The sequence below is a fragment of the Urocampus carinirostris genome, chromosome 7 (assembly GCF_059441175.1).
Source record: "Urocampus carinirostris isolate Australia breed hairy pipefish chromosome 7, RoL_Ucar_1.0, whole genome shotgun sequence".
In the NCBI taxonomy this organism is placed as follows: Eukaryota; Metazoa; Chordata; class Actinopteri; order Syngnathiformes; family Syngnathidae; genus Urocampus; species Urocampus carinirostris.
This window is the reverse complement of record NC_142355.1, coordinates 10,146,256-10,163,900: the sequence shown is the minus strand read 5'-3', so window position 1 is coordinate 10,163,900 and position 17,645 is coordinate 10,146,256. Positions and strand designations below refer to the sequence as shown.

The window sequence follows — 17,645 nt, the reverse complement described above, 5'->3', positions numbered from 1 at the left end:
TTTTCACCTTTCACTTCCATGTTATTGTGTGCTGACTAGGTGAGAACAAGAATTGAGTTTGGCACGTCTTCACTAGGTATTGGCAAGGAAAGTGGGTGGAAGTGTTGTGGGGTCATCGTAACTGCTCACTCTCTATGTCAGTTCACTCCCGATATCTTCAGTCATCAACATGCTGTTCTTGCTTCTTCTACTCGCATCCACAGTGAGTAATAATCTGTTCAACATTGAAAATGCCAACAGCTCATTTTATTGTAAGGCTTTGAAAGCTTTTGTGGCTGCAAAAATCTAAAGTATTCAAAAAACGTAATGTGTTACAAATACATTTGTTAACCATAAAGGGAAAAATGTCTTCAATTTAAAAATTATACAGCGTATATTTTCAGATTTTGGGAGGCAGTTGGATTATTTAAGATTACCCAGAGCTATAGTAACTCTACAGAAGACTGAGTAACATAATGACAAAAAACAAAAACATAAAACATTGTTATGAAATGTGCTCGTAAATGAAGAGTACTCGTCACAAGAAAACGACCCTGAAAGAGAAAGATATTGTGTATAGGCAAACCAAACAATGAAAAGTATTTTATAACAGTAATTCACAGAATCGGATTGGTTCAGATATTGAGATATGTGTAACCAATATTATAATCACTGATTTAATAGTATTATTTTAGGAAGCAGTCTTAAGCAATTTGTAAGGTATTTTAGTTTTAGTCTTAAAGGACAAGCATTTTCTTACTTTAAGCCCTTTCATACTTAACTGTCGTCATTATTGCAATAGTGTCTTACCTTTTATAAGTACACAAAGTTTATTTTGGTGGGGACAACTCTCAGTAAGATGAAAAGGCAGAGCAACGTCGCGTTTGACCAGACTGCTAGTTGTAACTTTTAAATATTCAAAGAAAACACCCCTGCATGTGAATGTTTGTTTTGTTTTAATATTTATTATTCAATATGTCTAAGAACAAGACACATTTTTAGTTGATATGTTTTATAGTTTACTAGACACTCAAAATAAAGCCAGTAGACTTTAATAGGTTAAGGACTTGCTATGAGAACAGGAGAAAACTATACCAAAAAAAGCCACGATGTTAAATTCCAAATCTGTTCTAAAATCTCCTGTAGATAGTAAATTTCTACCTGTTCTGAAGGCCCTCCTTGAGCCCTTTCTTTTTATTAAATCTCCAAGGTTACAAAAGCAGATCCACACAAAAGAGTGTGGATTCAGAGAACAGCTATATCATTATACAACACCACAGATCGTGTTTTTAGTGAGGGATTGGTGTTTTAAAATGGGCAAAGCTCAAAAAAGTTGCTTCAGCTCATTGTGTCTAACATCGCTTTTTTAATTTTTGACGGCAGAGCAATTGCCAGGTCCAGCATGTTTCAGGTCAGATGAAAAATGGCTCGTGTGCATGTGAAGTCAACGCTAACATGTGGCTGTTCCCCGCCAAGAAGTACGAAGCCACGCTGCAACAAGTTGAATCTTGTGAAGATAACCTTGTTGTTCTACAAAAACAGGTAAAGGTTAACCAGCTCTCATATATTACATAAGGGCAGCGTTACGGGAAACAAGAGGATACTGGTGAAAATATACAATATAGTAATCCCTAGTTTTTGTGCGCAGGGTAAACTCCAAAAAGACCCACGATAGGCAAATCCTTTACTTCTAAAAAATATTATTCAATTAAAAACTCTAATATACATTGAAACCTAAGGGGCCGGTCACACAGCCGTTTGCGGCTGAATCACGGCTAAAATTTTGCGTTTTTTTTTTTTGCCCGTGGTTGCCCGCGATGGAAAATGCGCAAAATTGGCCAACCCGCTGTTCATCGGTGGTATGCCCGCAAAACAGACGCCGGCGACTGTTCCGCTTCCTCATCGCGTCATTTCTGCGTCATTTTCTCGTCTGGACCACGGGTATAAAAGCTTTTGTAGAATACGCTTTACTGATGGATTCAAATTTTAGATATTAGTACTTCTCAATGCGACCCAAGAATATGGATTGAACGGGAGAAGATGAAAAATGGTTATGAAAAAAAATACAAACTGCAGTTGAACAAATAGCGACTCAGGTGTATCTTTTGTGTGTATTAGCTGTAATAATAATAATAATAAGGCAAAGGATCGTAGCATATGCTCAAGTGAATAAAATTCCCCTGTGTGCAAAATGACGTCAAACAGCACAACACTGCCGCTGGGGCATACCATTGCAGAAATAGGTGTGCGGTGGATTTCAAACTCCCTCTAACATTCTATTTGGTTGCTTTTTTGAATGAGTTTGTGTGTGCCCACTCTGCTCTGCAGCGTGTTGTTCTCCTGAAGTCTATGATTCAGGTGTGTTTTTTTCAGGTAAAGAATGCAGTGATAGGCAGTTGTTGTCGCTCTTTATTCTTCTTGGCAAAAGTATACTTATAGACGGACATGTCTCCATCCATTACGTTGGAGACCTGCAATGAACTTGTCCCGTCCTTGAGCTACTTGCTGAAGTTCATGGAACAAGAAACTGCATAAGTACGTACGTTATGCATATTCGGCAAGCTGTTTCACGTACATGTACATGTTAAATGGCAATGTTATCGAAGCACAGGTCTAGAATAGGTGAAGTGACTGCAAAGTAGTGAAACACCGAAAAGTAAACCGTGATATGGCATTGGATTACTGTGTTGATTTAGTTTGCGTTTTTTAACTCACTATTCTTCTTTAGGTGCAACTGTCAAATCAGCGTCTTCCTGAGTTGCGTGCAGTGGTTGATAACATAACAGCGAAGCTGGAGCCTTTTCAGTACCTGAACTATAGAGGAATCTATGCTGCTTTATCTTTGCGTCACCTGGGAGAAGAACTCCACAAGCTTGAAAGTGACATAGATAGAATGTCCCCGCAAGTGACCGACGCTGAAACAGCTAAACTCTCAAAGGAGGTATGTCCAACCACATAGAAAGCAAAGGATCACAAATGTTACTGCCTGGTTATTTCTAAAATAAACAAGTTAGTTCAAAGTGTGTGATTTAGTTTGTACTTTACTAGACCCTCAAACTAAGCAGAGATAATATGAATGAATTTTGAACTTACAAGAAGAACAGGAGAGGACTGTAACACAAAACCCCTTAAGATGCAAATTCAAATCTGTTCTCAACATGTTCCCCTGAGCGCTTTCTTTTTATCAAACCTTCAAGGTTACAAAAAGTCAGTCTGAATGGTGTGGAACTCAAAAAAAGCAAATTGATTAGCTGATATTGCCAATTATGTAAAGAGCGCATAATAGTCAAAAAAGCAAACAACTGTGCAAAATATCAGTGATCCAAAATAACAACCAACTGTGCGCAATCAATAAAACAAACAACCCTGGCATCCTTAGCAAACTTCTTGGTAAAAACTGAATAAAAAACAAATCCTAACGGACATGAAATGTTTTATTAATACCCATTTTTATGTCACCGAAACAGAGAAATCATAAAAAGTTATTATTGTCCGAAAATCAGAATAACAAACATTAAATGACTTACAAAACATTTTGGAAGACAAACACATTTACACTGCTCTCGAAACCATTAGTATCCAGTGTGAAATTTCAGGATTGGATTATTTGTATTTATCTCTGACTGTTTGAATACACAAGTCTACAAAATGTGACATTGAGAAGCAAATGAATGACAGTATTAGGACACAAATCAAAGGTTTACTTGGCTCTCTAACCGTATTCATCATCATACTGTTCACATTTTGATGGCTCTGAGTGTAACTCACTGCCAGTCAACTATTTAGAAATGTACTATATAAGCAAATGAAAGGAAAACATATATTTTAGATAAAATAATTAGTTCAAAAAATTGAATATTACTGATTTTTTTAGATTTTCATCTCTCAGTTGTTTTATTTTTACTTTTGAGATAAAAAATGTTTTGTAAATACATAGTTTTTCAACGTGACAAAAAGTTAGAGTCAACTGAACACTACTGATGCTGTTTTACTCTGTATTTTATACTTAGGTTTAGTTTCCTTCAGCTATTTGGTTAACATTTGTCTTTTTTAAAAAAAAACATATATCATCTGAATATCTACTTCTGTTTTTTAAAGTGTATGTGTTTTAATAACAAAGAGTAGGTAGAGGAACTACTCCTTTCACCCTCAATATGCTTCAATATCAATCACACTTGACCAGGGGTCTCAGACTCAATTTACTCAATAAACTTCACTGGAGATGATCTCAGTGAAGTTTTCCAAAAGAATATTTGCTATAAAAAAAATCTCAAATATTTTATAGTCAAGAATATACACAAAATAAGGTGTAAACATAAAAAAAACAACTCCACAAAATATATGAAAATTAAAAAAAATATTCTGTAACAAAATAATGCTGCGCTCACATTAAACTTTTTTACTAAGGCAGGGGCCTCGAACTGACAAACTTGACCCCCTGGCCATGACTTTTGAGACCCCTGATCTAGAATCAGACCAACTAAAAGTGGTGAAATTGTAGAATGGAAACAAACACTCCTAAACACAAGGTTAACCCCCAAATTTAACAAGAATTGTGGAGCTTCTCAACAGATTAGGGGTATTCCCCCGTGACCCTAGTGAGGATAAGCGTCACAGAGAATGGGTGATCCGGCTTCTGTGTTTTGGAATACTATAATGACTTTATTGCTCATTAGGTGCAGAAACTGCAAAAAGAAGTCAGCATGATGCATATGGCAAACTCCATCAATTTGAAGACTGTAAAAGAGAAACTCCGCTACCTGAAAAACACCGTTGAGTCATGTTTGTCAATTCCAAGAGATTTTCGAGGTATGTGATCTTTCATTGATCTAATTGTTAAATTTGAATCCATCTCCAATTTGACATCCATCTTCTATTTTGATTCTAGGTCATCAAAGATATTGCCTTAAGGGTTTGATTGCTAACATCAGTGCACCGGTCACAACAAAAATCAGTCCATATGGTAAAAATATCATCTCCGGATCATGGGGCCAACAAGCCTCGAGGGAGAATGAAGAGCTGAAAAACATCTTCTGGATCCAGCCTTTGTTGCATCGCCATTACTCTGGGAACATCTTGAGAACCTTCAAATCTTATGAAGACTTTATGGCCTCTGCTAACTTCAAAGATTTGATCATCGCTCCCTCCAACACCCATCCTTATTCCGTGGAGGGCCCTAGTGCTGTCCTTTACGGAGAAGCCCTGTACTATCATTGCCATGGCTCTTCAGATATCTGCCGCTTTGATTTAAACAATAAGGTTGTGACAAAAGTCCAAATTCCAGGAGTTGGAAATGACTACAGAAAGTTTCCTTACTGTTACTTTGACTGTTTAGCCAATAGCGATGTGGATTTGGATGTAGATGAGACGGGGCTATGGGTCATTTATGCCACTGTCCACAGCCATGGTAATCTGGTGGTGAGCAAACTTTCATGGGACGCAGAAGGTAAAATGATGAACATCAATCAGACGTGGGAAACCAGGCTGTTCAAAAAGGCAGCGACAAATGCTTTCATGATTTGCGGTGTCCTGTATGCTACTCGCTTTTTAGATGATTACCATGAGGAAGTCTTTTATGCCTTTGACACGGCAACAGGCAAAGAGGACAATACGCTTTCTTTGCGGATGGAGAAGATTGCTCCTGTAGTTGCCAGTCTGAGTTACAATCCAATCAACAGGCAGCTTTACATGTTCAACAGTGGATATTTATTGGCCTACCAAGTTGAATTTTAATATATCACGCTTTACGTTTCACTACTTAGTGGATTTTCATCGTGCATTCTGTTCTGCATACTAAATGGATAAACAGTTATTCCGCCCCATTTCTGCCTGTGTCTGTCTATGTGCCAAGTCAAGTCAAGTCATTTTTATTTTATTTGTTATTTGTTAATCACAAAGAGTCTCAAAAGGCTGCACAGGTTATTACACAGACTATTTTTCAGACTATTATTACATGAATAATAAAAAAAACAACAATGGTTTAGAAGAAGAAGAATTTATTTTTATTGTCATTCTTTGTAACCATGCACACAGAAAGAAATGTCGATACACCTGACTCGTACAGTTAAACTGTAGCGAGCCTGATTCAGCCGCAGCCATTTTAGACCCAAGTTGCTGTGTTGGGAGTCATTAGGTGACCATACCCCCCAATTCCAACCCTTAATGCCGAGCGCCAAGCAGGGAGGCAATGGGTACCAATATTGTAAGTCATTGGTTTGACTCGGCCGAGGCTTGAACCAGCGACCTCCCAGACTCAGAGCGGGCGCCCTACCATCTAGGCTACCGAGCTGGTAAAATAATAAGAAAAGAGAAAACACTCAATCATTCAAATCAGGGTGAATGATTCTGACAAGATAATGGTTAAATTGATTCAGTGACTGGATTTAGTGAAAAAGCAAAATTTGAAATTTTGAACTAACAATTTAGAAAATAAATTGTTTATCTTCGAGTTGGAGTTTTGGGATAATAATATCCCAAAGCGCCTTACATTGTGCTTCACATTTCCCAATAGCGGCCGTGCAGCCATGTGAGGCCCTAACCTACTTACTGGGGGCATTAGGGGTTCAGTGTCTTACTCAAGGACACTTCGACATGTAACACGGAGGAGCCGGGATTCGAACTGCGACCTCTTGATTCCAAGACGAGCGCTCTACCTCCTGAGCCACTGCCGTTTAAGTTGTAAATGTAAGTAAAACGGTAAAACGAAGGACCTACATTCGCCGAAAGCAAATCTTTTTCAATTTCAAGTTTCTCCAAAAGCCATCACCACAAAAAACACGGTCCAGACCCAAAAGAGCGCCTGCTGCCAGTCTCAAAAAGCAGAGGAAGATGTTTCCTATCGCTGGCAAAGTTGGTCTTCTCAACATGCTAAAGAAAGCATTTCATAAAAACATTTCACACCACATTTTTATTTTGAAATAACATCCACGTAATAGTGACAAAATATCATCAGAAGTAAAAAAGTTGTGTCCTTTAAATAATTTCCACCCCATTTTGGAATCATTAGTACAATACAACAGCAAGATTCTTAGTATTGAATCGAGTGCAGACGTTATTTGGAAAAAAAAACAAATAGGGATGCTCGAGCCTGCAAAGTGGGTTTTTTCCTTGGTTTTGATGCATAAAAGAGTATTTAAAGGTGCTGTCCAGAATTTGAAAATGTTCTACTCCCTGACACTATTTTCAGGCTTAAGTCATCATTACAGCCTCTGTCAAGCTACTTTTGTGGTGTGTAAAAAGCGTGTGCATTTCTTTATGTGAGTTTGGTTCGGCTGTACTTGAAACTGGCCTTTACTCACTTTCATCATTTCCATGCTACACTAACAAAAACTGCAGGGATAGATAGATAGATAGATAGATAGATAGATAGATAGATAGATAGATAGATAGATAGATAGATAGATAGATAGGTAGGTAGGTAGGTAGGTAGGTAGGTAGGTAGGTAGGTAGGTAGGTAGGTAGGTAGGTAGGTAGATAGATACTTTATTCATCCCCGTAGGGAAATTCACACTTCCAGCAGTCTACCCCGTTGTTTATCAACAGATTAACATGATGCCCTAGGGGTGCTTGTAGCGGAGCGGATGACGTCACGCCAGTCCAAAAGTTCGACATCCCTGCGGCAGATGGAAAACTTTTCTTTGTGAAAATCCAGGGATACACCACCTTAACTTAGCAAGTCCGCCTCCTCTCCGATTCCCCCCGGCTTTCGTGTTTCTGTTTAGCGGCGTTGAAGCCGGATAGCTCCGGGTAGCTCCGGGTGGCTACACGTTAGCGTCCAGAATGCTAAACGTGAGCCACGTTTCCGCAAAACACAGCAGCTGCGCTTCCTGTGCGCTTCGATGTTTTCCACCAGCACTCGATGATCTTATTTGGTCATGAGTTCGCATTTACCATGATTACGGATGGTACCGAAGACTTATAACGCCGCTAGCCGCTTCGCTAGCTCCGGCTCTTCTAATGTGTGGGAATGATAAGGTTATTCTGTTTTCAATATTGGAAAACTATAAAAGAGGTTGCATAGGATGCCAGTTCGTTGTGTACCAATATGAGCTGTTAACATCATGGTCGCTATTTTTGATTTACACTCTTTACAGCGGATCTGCTTTTGTAACCTGAGATTCAGTTAAAAGAAAGAGTTCAGGGCTGGGCCTTTATAACAGGTTGGATTTTCTTATCAGAAGTTGGAGCTCTCTCCCCAGTTCTTTTTGCAAGTTGAAAATCCTTTGATGTCTTTACTCATGATTTTGAAACTCTACTAAACTTTAAACTCATCATTTTGGCGCTTGGAGCCAGAGATAATAAATAAATACGTTTTTAGCAGCATTGTCCTTGAGTGCCAAACCGTAAAATTACGTTTTTGTTATATTTTACAAAATACTCTAAAGGCTTTGTCACTGCTGATCAGTAAGTATCAAACCGCTGGATATTATTTCGGTATGATAAAAAAAACACTAAATTGCAGGAATGGTATTGATCAGATCTTTGTCCACGCATTGAGAATCCCCCACTTCTCTGTGTTGCTTTGCTTCTTCTATCCAGCAATTGAGAGTTTGTGGGCGGCCCCTGAGTTACCAAAATTGTGTGATCCCATCACTGGAAACATCAGGGGATGAAAAGATCTTACAAAGTTCATGCATTGTTCATGCACAAGTTCTGTGTTCTGGCAATACATGTTATTTTGAAACCAAGTGACCCTTTTTTAAGGAAAGCATTGTTCGTATAGTGGAGGTATCACGGTTGCAAAAAAAAAAAATACCTACGTGTATCCTTTCTCAAAAAAGGTTTTTCTCTGTCTTCTTGAAAACAAATAATTTCAAGAAACTCAGCAATGTTCAGCTGTTGTTTACTAAACAATGGTAAAAGCTAGAAACACGCTCTTTTCTATTGAAGGATGAGGGTTCAAGCTTTTCTTCTGATCTGTAGCTGCAAAGGTAACTTTTCTTTGGGACCTAAAACATGTGTCAAACAGCAAAAATGGCTGGCACACTCACTTCCCATTTGAGAGAAACGTCTGACATCGAATGAGTTAAGAATTTTAATTTACCTTTAACAATCGCTGGGGGAAAGTAAACCACCCGAACAGTGTTGCCACCAGAGGGCGCTGACACGTTGAAGATTCCCAGCTTGGGCAGAACAGCAGAAATCCTCGACTCCAGTCGCTTCAAGTAAATACAATTCTTGTAACAAGCATATTTTGCAGTCATGACTTGAGTTCCATTTTAAGCGACTTTGAGGTCTTTAACATAGACAGATAAACAGCTGTTTCATTTCCTGTTATTTTTCTTTTTCCTTTTTAATCAATCCCCAGCCTTTCCTTTTTTTATCAATTGGAGATTTCTAAGTTGCCTTCCACTCAAATACGCCCAAAGCTCTGCTCTCATAATAACATAGCAATTTTCCACATAGTCAAAGAAACCTAAAACAGCTGTCTTAAGGTTAAGAACATAACGCATAATTGTACTTGTGTCTTTATGCTTACTTGATGTTTTATTCACAGGAACACAAAATGGAGTATTCTTAACCATTAGGCATTGTAATGAGAAATTGTAGCCGTTCAAAATTCCCAATCAAAATGTTTTTCAGACACACTTTGAACAGTTGAAACAATGAATTCGAAATTATTTTATTTTCACTTCGTGTTAGGCTTTGATGGTGGACCGATATGTGGGTTAGCAAGACTTGAGGTAGCTGCGCTCAAAGTAAGGTTGAAATTTTATAAAAGGAGGTACAAAGCAAGGTGTCACAAAACAACAAAACGTCCAAACAAAACCAAACCTGGCATGAACCTAACTGGAAATTGGGACGCAGAGGACAAAGTAACAAACAAACACACGGTCACAAAACGAATTACAATGTTTACACCAGATACAAGGACCGAAATGGGAAATTTAATCAACAAGGGGGCAATAAACTTCTAGAAACCAAAAACAAAACAAACAAAATGTGTTGTGCCGGTGGAAATGCAAGGAACAACATAACAAACAAAAACAAGAGGGCTGAAGCAACTTACCAAATGTCCAAACCAGAAACGGGAAACAAAAAAAAACAAATCTGATGAAGCAATGACAGTGGAAATGAAATGGCACTACCATGTATGCTGTCCAAAATGTCATTCTAAACAGACGCCCTCATGTACCACATCCTAACACAATGCAGGATATTCAATAGCAAACCACCTGAAGGACATTGAACTTAGTCTTTCAGTCTGTGATAACATTAATTTAGTATTTAATAGTCCACTCCCAGCAGCACGGCGGCACGGTGGCTAGCGCGTGTGCGGCACAGTTCTGAGGTCATGGGTTCAAATCCAGCAACCAACCTTCCTGTGCGGAGTTTGCATGATCTCCCCGTGCTTGCGTGGGTTTCCTCCGGGCACTCTGGTTTCCTCCCACATTCCAAAAACATGCATGTTAGGTTAATTGGCCGGTCCAAATTGTCCTTATGTGTGAATGAGCGAGCGAGTTGTCTGTCCCTGTGTGCCCTGCGACTGGCTGGCAACCAGTTCAGGGTGTCCCCTGCCCACTGACCCGAAATGGCATGGATGGGCTCCAGCACCCCCCGCGGCCCTACTGAGGATAAGCGGTACAGATAATGGATGGATAGTCCACTCCCGATGTTTTTTTAAGATAAAAAAGTACATCACGCAGCACGGCGGACAGGTGGTTAGGTCGAAGCCCTACGGTGCAGAGGTTCAGGGTTCAAGTCCAGCTACTGCAGCCTCCCCGTTAGGAGTTATCAGGTTCTCCCCGTGCTTGTGTTTGTTTCGTGCTTAGTGGTACATAATCTTAAATTCAGGGTTGGGTAGGGTTACTTTAACTTGATTACTTTCAATTACTTTTGGATTACTCCAATACCAAATATGCTAATAAAAGACAAAAGAGACTAAATATGAATACAATTACTACATTTTGTGCAGGCTTGGGGAGTAATGGAACACATGGAACGGCAAAAATGATGTTGGCAAGCTGTTTGGATTTATTTTCATTTTGTTTCTGTCGCATTTTATGTTAGTTTGGCCGGAGATCAAAGAGATCAAAGCCAGGAGAGAAAGCTTACCACGTGTTGTGAGTCATCATTTTTTTCATATTTAGTTTCTTTTGTCTTTTATTAGCATATTTGGTATTGGAGTAATCCAAAAGTAATTGAAAGTAATCAAGTTAAAGTAACCCTACCCAACCCTGCTTAAATTTAAGGGGCATGGAGCAAGAACAGCAGCGTTCCAATATAAACACTCGCTACATACAGTAAAATTAGATGCTAGTGTCTAGTGCGTGTACTGGCAATCTTGTTTAAGTAGAAGTTCGCTTGGATTCCAGTCAGTATTTGCAGATACTTGCCAACGATGTTCAGGAAATAGTGACAAAGTTAAAGTTGTGCCAGGACTGGATGCTTCAACGAGACAACAACATTAAACACTGCTCAAATTGTACTTGGGCATACGGCATATGAACAAGTACAACGTTGTAAAAAGACATTCTCAGTCCTCGGACCTTTGAGCCAACCAAAATTAGTCATGAGATAGTCATTGCATTATTGATAGACTTCTTGTAAGTAGTAGGCCATCATTGGATTACTGTCTTCACATTACACTAAATGGATTTTGAAAGAGTTATGTTAATCCTCTAAAGACTATCTTCCTTTCCTCCCTCCCATCGTATGAATTTAATAGCACATCTCTAGATGTAATCTGTCCATATGACTCTATGACAGGGGTCTTAAACTGGCAGCAGGGGCCAATTGCGGAACCCAGGATGAAAGTTTGAGGCCCTTGCCTTAATATGAACTGTGTATTATTTTCCCGCTAGATGTATTCTGTTGTGCCACCGAAATTAAGTGCTAAAAGCACAAAGAAAGGAGACAAACTATAGAGACTCTGAGTGACCAAAATACATCTTATTACTTTTGAGAAGAAGAGAAAGAAGAAAAAAGGAAAAGAAAAGAAAACATCACAGAAAAAAAGATAAATGAAAAATCAAAACATGTATTTTTTCTATTTCATTCCTTTCTTTTCTTTGTTCTTTCTTTTTCTCCCTTTTCCATTTGTGCACTTTTCCCCTTCTTTTCTTTGGATTCCTGTTTTCTATTTTTGCCACTTTTTCATATTTCTTCTTCCCTATTTTTCATTCCTTTTTTAATCTTCTTTTGATATCTCTTTGAGAAAGGCTGGGTAAATCTTGGAAGTAAAGGAATGCTTTTTGCTCACTTTCAGTCGCTGAAGTTTGTAATCTACCTTGGACCATTTTTGATTGCACAACACATGAGAGCACCATCTAGTTGACAAATATAAAACACTTTTTTTCACCGCTGATTTGTAGAAAACTCAATTTAGCTCAACCTCACCCGGATCTTAGCTTCAGCGGCCCCCAACTTAATTGAGTTTGAGACCTCTGCTCTATGATTTAGACGAATTATCAAGATAAATATTTGAGTTCACAGTTAGAAATTTGTCGGCTGACCTCTACAGTGACACGTCGATTCAAAGCACTGTACGACATATTATTTTGAAAATGACAGTATTTTGCTGGTAGCAATGAGCCAGTAAAGTCTTTGACATGCAACAGTATCACTTTGTTAAATTACATCCAGTTAATTACTGTGTTTCTTAGTATTGAATACAACATTTTACTGGATGACTACTGCCAGTAAAATATTGCAATTTATGATGATACAGTACAATTGCTAACCTGTCAACTATCAAGTACTGTTGGAAAACTGAATACAACCTTTTTTGTTGGGTGAACACATTTAATTTTGCCCATTGAAGAAATGTGATGTGAAGACGATGCAGAAGGCTAAACGATAAATCGGTCTCAGCCATTTCATTATGTTATCAAACTGTTGAAATCCGAATTTTGCGCTGGTGATTTCAAAAGCTCTGTCGTTTTTTCCTCTCTCCTTGAAAATTTTAACTACCAAATCTGACACCCCCCTTGGACTGTGCCCTAGAGAATGATCTTGGCCAGTTCTGATGATCTTGTGATGTGAACATAACACTGCAGTTTTCGCCTGCACACAATGACAAGATTTCTTCGTAGGGTCCAATATGCCCTCTGACTGTGTTGCACACTGTTTCGATTTTCTAATTCCACTGCAATGTTCTTGACTCTCTATATGGGTTTAAGTCTGGCAAGTCTGATGGTGATTTGGGCTTTTCTGGCTATTACATCTGGTCCTTACGCCTCTTCTTATATGACAGCCCTGAGTGACTTAAATTTGGTGCTAGATTCAAGCTCTTGGTGGTTAATAGTGTGATGTTTGTGTTGATACCTTGTTTATTACTTGCAGATTTACATCACATACTGGGTTGATGCTTACTGACTACATACTTGTCAACCTCCACGGCTCCATGCCCTTACAAACTGTCGTATTTTCCCTTACAAAATACAAAAAAATCTTACACCGTATTTATTTTTCAAACTTGTTTATTTATGTTGTTTAACATGTTATATTGTACATGTGTTTTGTTATATCATGTATATTGTAACATTATTTATATATAACCAGTGTTCCCTCTAGGCTGCGCGCGTGCGCACTGCTAGCACATTCTCAGCGCACAAGAAAATCTAGGCAGCGCACAAAAATGAGGGCTCAAAATTACTAATTAAGAAGCGACTTAAGTCAAAGTTACAGTGCATGGAGGTAAAAATGCACGGGTTCCCCTGACGTTGTGTCCTAAATGCCGTATTTTGAAGTCGAACGAAGTTGAGTAAAGTTAGTAGAGTTTGTCGGGGAACCGGCTTCTTCGGCTCGGCTCACTAAACGCCTCTTCAGGTTGTTTTTGCTTCTTTAATCCCAACATGACCAAATATTATGTAAAATTATGTACAAAATGACTTAAAGGAAGGGGGGAATAGAACAAAAAAGAAAAAAATACCAAAATGAAAAAGTAGTGAAAAGCTGAGAAAAAAAGAAACAAAAGGAAGAGAAAAAAGAAGGAAATATTTAGAAAAAAGCCAGAAAAAAGAAAAGAAATAAATGTAAGAAAAAAAAAAATAGAGAACAAAAAGAAAAAAGTAACAGCTCTGAAAAAATAAACACAATGCGATTTTTTTAAGGAATTTTAAAAAAAGTAGAAAAAAACACTGAAAAAAGAAGAAAAAGTTTGTGTTGCATTCAAATAATTTCCAATTATATCAAGTGAATCTTGTTGCCAACATTGTACTTCCACTAAAAAATGTGATTAAGTACAGTTCTGTATCTTACAACCGACTAAATAAGCCCCCCAAAATGTTAATATTATGCGACAAAATATATCAGGAAATAAAAAGTAATGGATATCTTGTGAAAGAATTGTAAGAACAAACGACGTTTGTAGGCCGTACAACCTTTGCAATAATACATGAGTCAATTCATTCAAAAGAGAAAAATAATTTTGCATTGCCGGAAATTCAGCAAAATGTAACTTGATGTCAGGTTTTGGACATGTTTGATAATTAATTGTCTTGCCACATTTGGAATTATGGTTGCTCACTGTTGTTTCAAGCGCTGCTCACCGACTTTGTGAGCAGCGTGGAAAATTAGAGGGAACATTGTATATAATCCTAACCCTAACCCTAACCCTAAAACCTAACCCTAACCCTAAACCTAACCCTAATTGACAAATTTGCGTTTTTCGGTACAGCTTTTCTCGTACGTCGTACACGTCTTAAAATGCATAATAAACGTACTATGTATGGCAAAAACGTACAGGTTGACAGGTATGTGACTAGTCAAACATGCAAATAATAATAATAACACAATCTAAACCAGTAATTTAATATGAAAATTGCAACAATTTGTTACAGTGTATGTTGCTAATGTAATCTGGAGGAATTGGCCAATTCCTATTAAAAAACCTATGGAACAAATTGAATGTATTGTGAACATCTATGTACTGTACTGCAATCGGTCAATGCTAAGAATTTATTACCTCATGTTACATCGCCACTACTTCATTGAGCACCATTGGGACAGGCTCTCAAAGGATCCCCACTACTACGGTGCAAAGTGTAAAAATTGAGACATTATAAAGTATCCAAAGAACATTACCACATGACAGATCTCAATAAACTGAAAGTAGCCTTCTGTCATTTGAAGTTTAAACACAAAGTGGTCTCACACATTTATTTAATTATGAGGCCGATGCTTTGTGACCAACCAACTAAGGAAAAATGAAGGATGACAATGAATGTAAAAACCAAATCCAAAATGGAAAGAAAAGAAGGAGAGCCAGGGTATAGGGTGGGGTCACATTCAATGCTAAATGAGGACTTGTAATGACAAGGTGCTGTGGAGTTTCAAGTTATAATTACAGCCGAGAGGACATGTGGTAGCAGTCCACCGGCCATTGAAAATGACGGGGTGGATATAGATGGGAAAATGTTGTGCCTGTGTGTGTTTCTTTGGTAGAGAGTAAGTATGGGATCGGTTTAGCGTTAACTGCAATATTCACATCTGCATTGCTGAACATGTTGAATATAATACATTTAATTAAGTTACACTTAAGTTAAACTTTAGAAGAATTATACAAAACATCTTTAATGTTGATGGGATTTATAATGACAACAAAAATCAATAATCATTATCAACAATATAATAATTTATTATTATTAATATTCTATTTGTCACAGGCCAGAAACTGAGACAGGACCCAATAGCGTTCGTTTTTATTCAGTTTTATTGAAAAAGAGAGCAGTGCTTGCTTCCACGATCCGATGATCGTCGGACACGGGTAGCTGATGGCAGGAACGCGGAAGTGGCACATCCGTGTCGAGCGAGGATAGTCGTAGGCGGTGGGAAAGCTCGTCGATAGCCGGGGCGTGGGAGCAAGGGCGTTAACGAGTCCAGAAAAAAGGTCGGCATCAAGTATCAGGCAGGAAACAGTCCAAAACAGGTCGATGGCCGGGACGGCAGAGCAGGTCCAGAAACAGGTCGGCAACAGATATCAGGCAGGAAAAAACAGGGCAGGAGATTGTCGGAAGGTACGGTGCTTGCCTAGCTGAAAGCGTAGGTTCGCAGGACGGTCTGACGCCGGTAACAGGGAGACGGGGGGTTTAAAAAGTGGCAAGGAGCCAATCAGCAACCAGGGCTGTTGCCCTGAATCATATAAAATATAGAGCAATATTAAATTTAAGATAGATATTATTATGATTATCATTATTATCATCATTATTATTATTATACAAAAAAATATTCTAACTCATGCCAGGAGCCAAAAAGAGATCCCCTGGTTCGAGAGCATTCTTCATTCAGGCCCTGGCGCTGTGGAATGCTTATTTTCTAAATTTATTGTTTGTTTTTGCAACATCCATTGCAGCCTGGTCATCCCGGAAGGGGGTTACCTTATGTGCGGTCCCTTCTCAAGGTTTCTTCATTTTCCTCATGTTCAGGTTTTTGAGTTTTTCCTTGCCCTCGTGTAGGTATCAGATCAGGGGATGTTGTAATGGTGGTCTGTGGTTTGCAATAATCTGTGATCTGTGCAGGCCTTTGAGACTCTTTGTGATTAAGGGCTATACAAATAACATGACTTGACTTGACTTGACACCAGTTATTGAAAACTCACAATCTAGTAGGGATTGCTGTAAGACACTTAGCATTTCCTCATTACCGGTACTTAGATTTACTAGGGCATTCTGTAGTCAAGCAAATTTAGATCTCTGAGAAACTTTTCAAGACATGAAATGGACAAGCCTGATAATGTCCTCGATCCAGTCAGTTTAAATATCTTGCAGCTAAAGGCTGTGTTCCTTAAAACTATGATTTGTGCACTAGTACAAACAGCAGCTTGGTATTATGTTTTTGGAAATTGTCACTCTAAAACCTCAACTTTACATACTCCAAATCTTCTCTCGCTCCATTCAAACTTGTGCTACTACTCTCACTGTTTTGGGGTCAACAATGCACACGCATATTGTGGTGATCCGGTGATGACGTAGGCTGCAAAGGGATCGACAGACATATGACCAAAACCATATTGCATTTGTTGGGAATGTAATACAACTTAAACCATTGCGTCTTTGTATTTGTTGTGATTGTAATCGAACGGTAATACACACTGTATATAAATCACTTTTGAGCAGGTAACAGGGTTATTTTGCCTTTTTCTACTCAAATCACTCGTATTGAAACTGTTATGCACTCTACCATAAAGCTTATTTCAGCATGATAAGCTTTATGGTAGAGTGCATAACAGTTCTCAAAAGTGATTTATATGCGGTGTGTATTACTGTTCGATTACATTCACAACAAAAACAAAGACGGAATGCTTTAAGTTGTATTACATTCCCAACAAATGCAAGACAAAGTGGTTTTGGTCATATGTTCGCCATTACATTCCCGAAAAGTGATATAAAAGCGAGATAAAACGAGGTAAAAGTGGTTATGGTAGCTAGGGGATGCAAATCTCGGCAGGAATGCATTTCTCGGCATAACACCGGCAAACCTGAAATTGCACCTCATAAATGTTGATATTGCGAAATTAATTTTTAGTACTATCCTAATGTTATTAATGTACAGTCTTTGGATACACAGAGAGCGGCGTTATAGGTAGAAAGTACACTGTTTTATGATTTAATTTGAATCTAAGCTTCACTTTTCTTAATTATTGGTTCCAGTTCCCACAAAGGGAGGTCCAATGCAATAGTGGGCGTGGCGTATTGGGCAGACCGTGACGTCATTTGGGAGCTGTT

General features: G+C 38.5%; 1 protein-coding gene across 1 annotated transcript; it reads left to right on the top strand.

Annotated features, from left to right (window-relative positions):
• The first annotated feature begins 60 nt into the window (after window positions 1-60).
• LOC148362292 (olfactomedin-like) lies at window positions 61-5,801 on the top strand. Its single transcript, XM_088339199.1, has 5 exons — window positions 61-202; window positions 1,363-1,521; window positions 2,708-2,920; window positions 4,656-4,788; window positions 4,868-5,801. The coding sequence occupies exons 1-5, from the start codon at window positions 170-172 to the stop codon at window positions 5,710-5,712; spliced, it is 1,383 nt and encodes a 460-aa protein (XP_088195325.1). The 5' UTR covers window positions 61-169; the 3' UTR covers window positions 5,713-5,801.
• Window positions 5,802-17,645: the final 11,844 nt, after the last annotated feature.

What these genes read in the sequence shown, in the direction of transcription:
- LOC148362292 (XM_088339199.1), top strand. Translation starts at nt 170, where the DNA reads ATGCTGTTCTTGCTTCTTCTACTCGCATCCACA. An exon ending in TTCTTCTACTCGCATCCACA is followed by an intron (nt 203 to 1,362) that starts GTGAGTAATAAT and finishes TTTTGACGGCAG; the next exon opens with AGCAATTGCCAGGTCCAGCA. An exon ending in TTGTTGTTCTACAAAAACAG is followed by an intron (nt 1,522 to 2,707) that starts GTAAAGGTTAAC and finishes ATTCTTCTTTAG; the next exon opens with GTGCAACTGTCAAATCAGCG.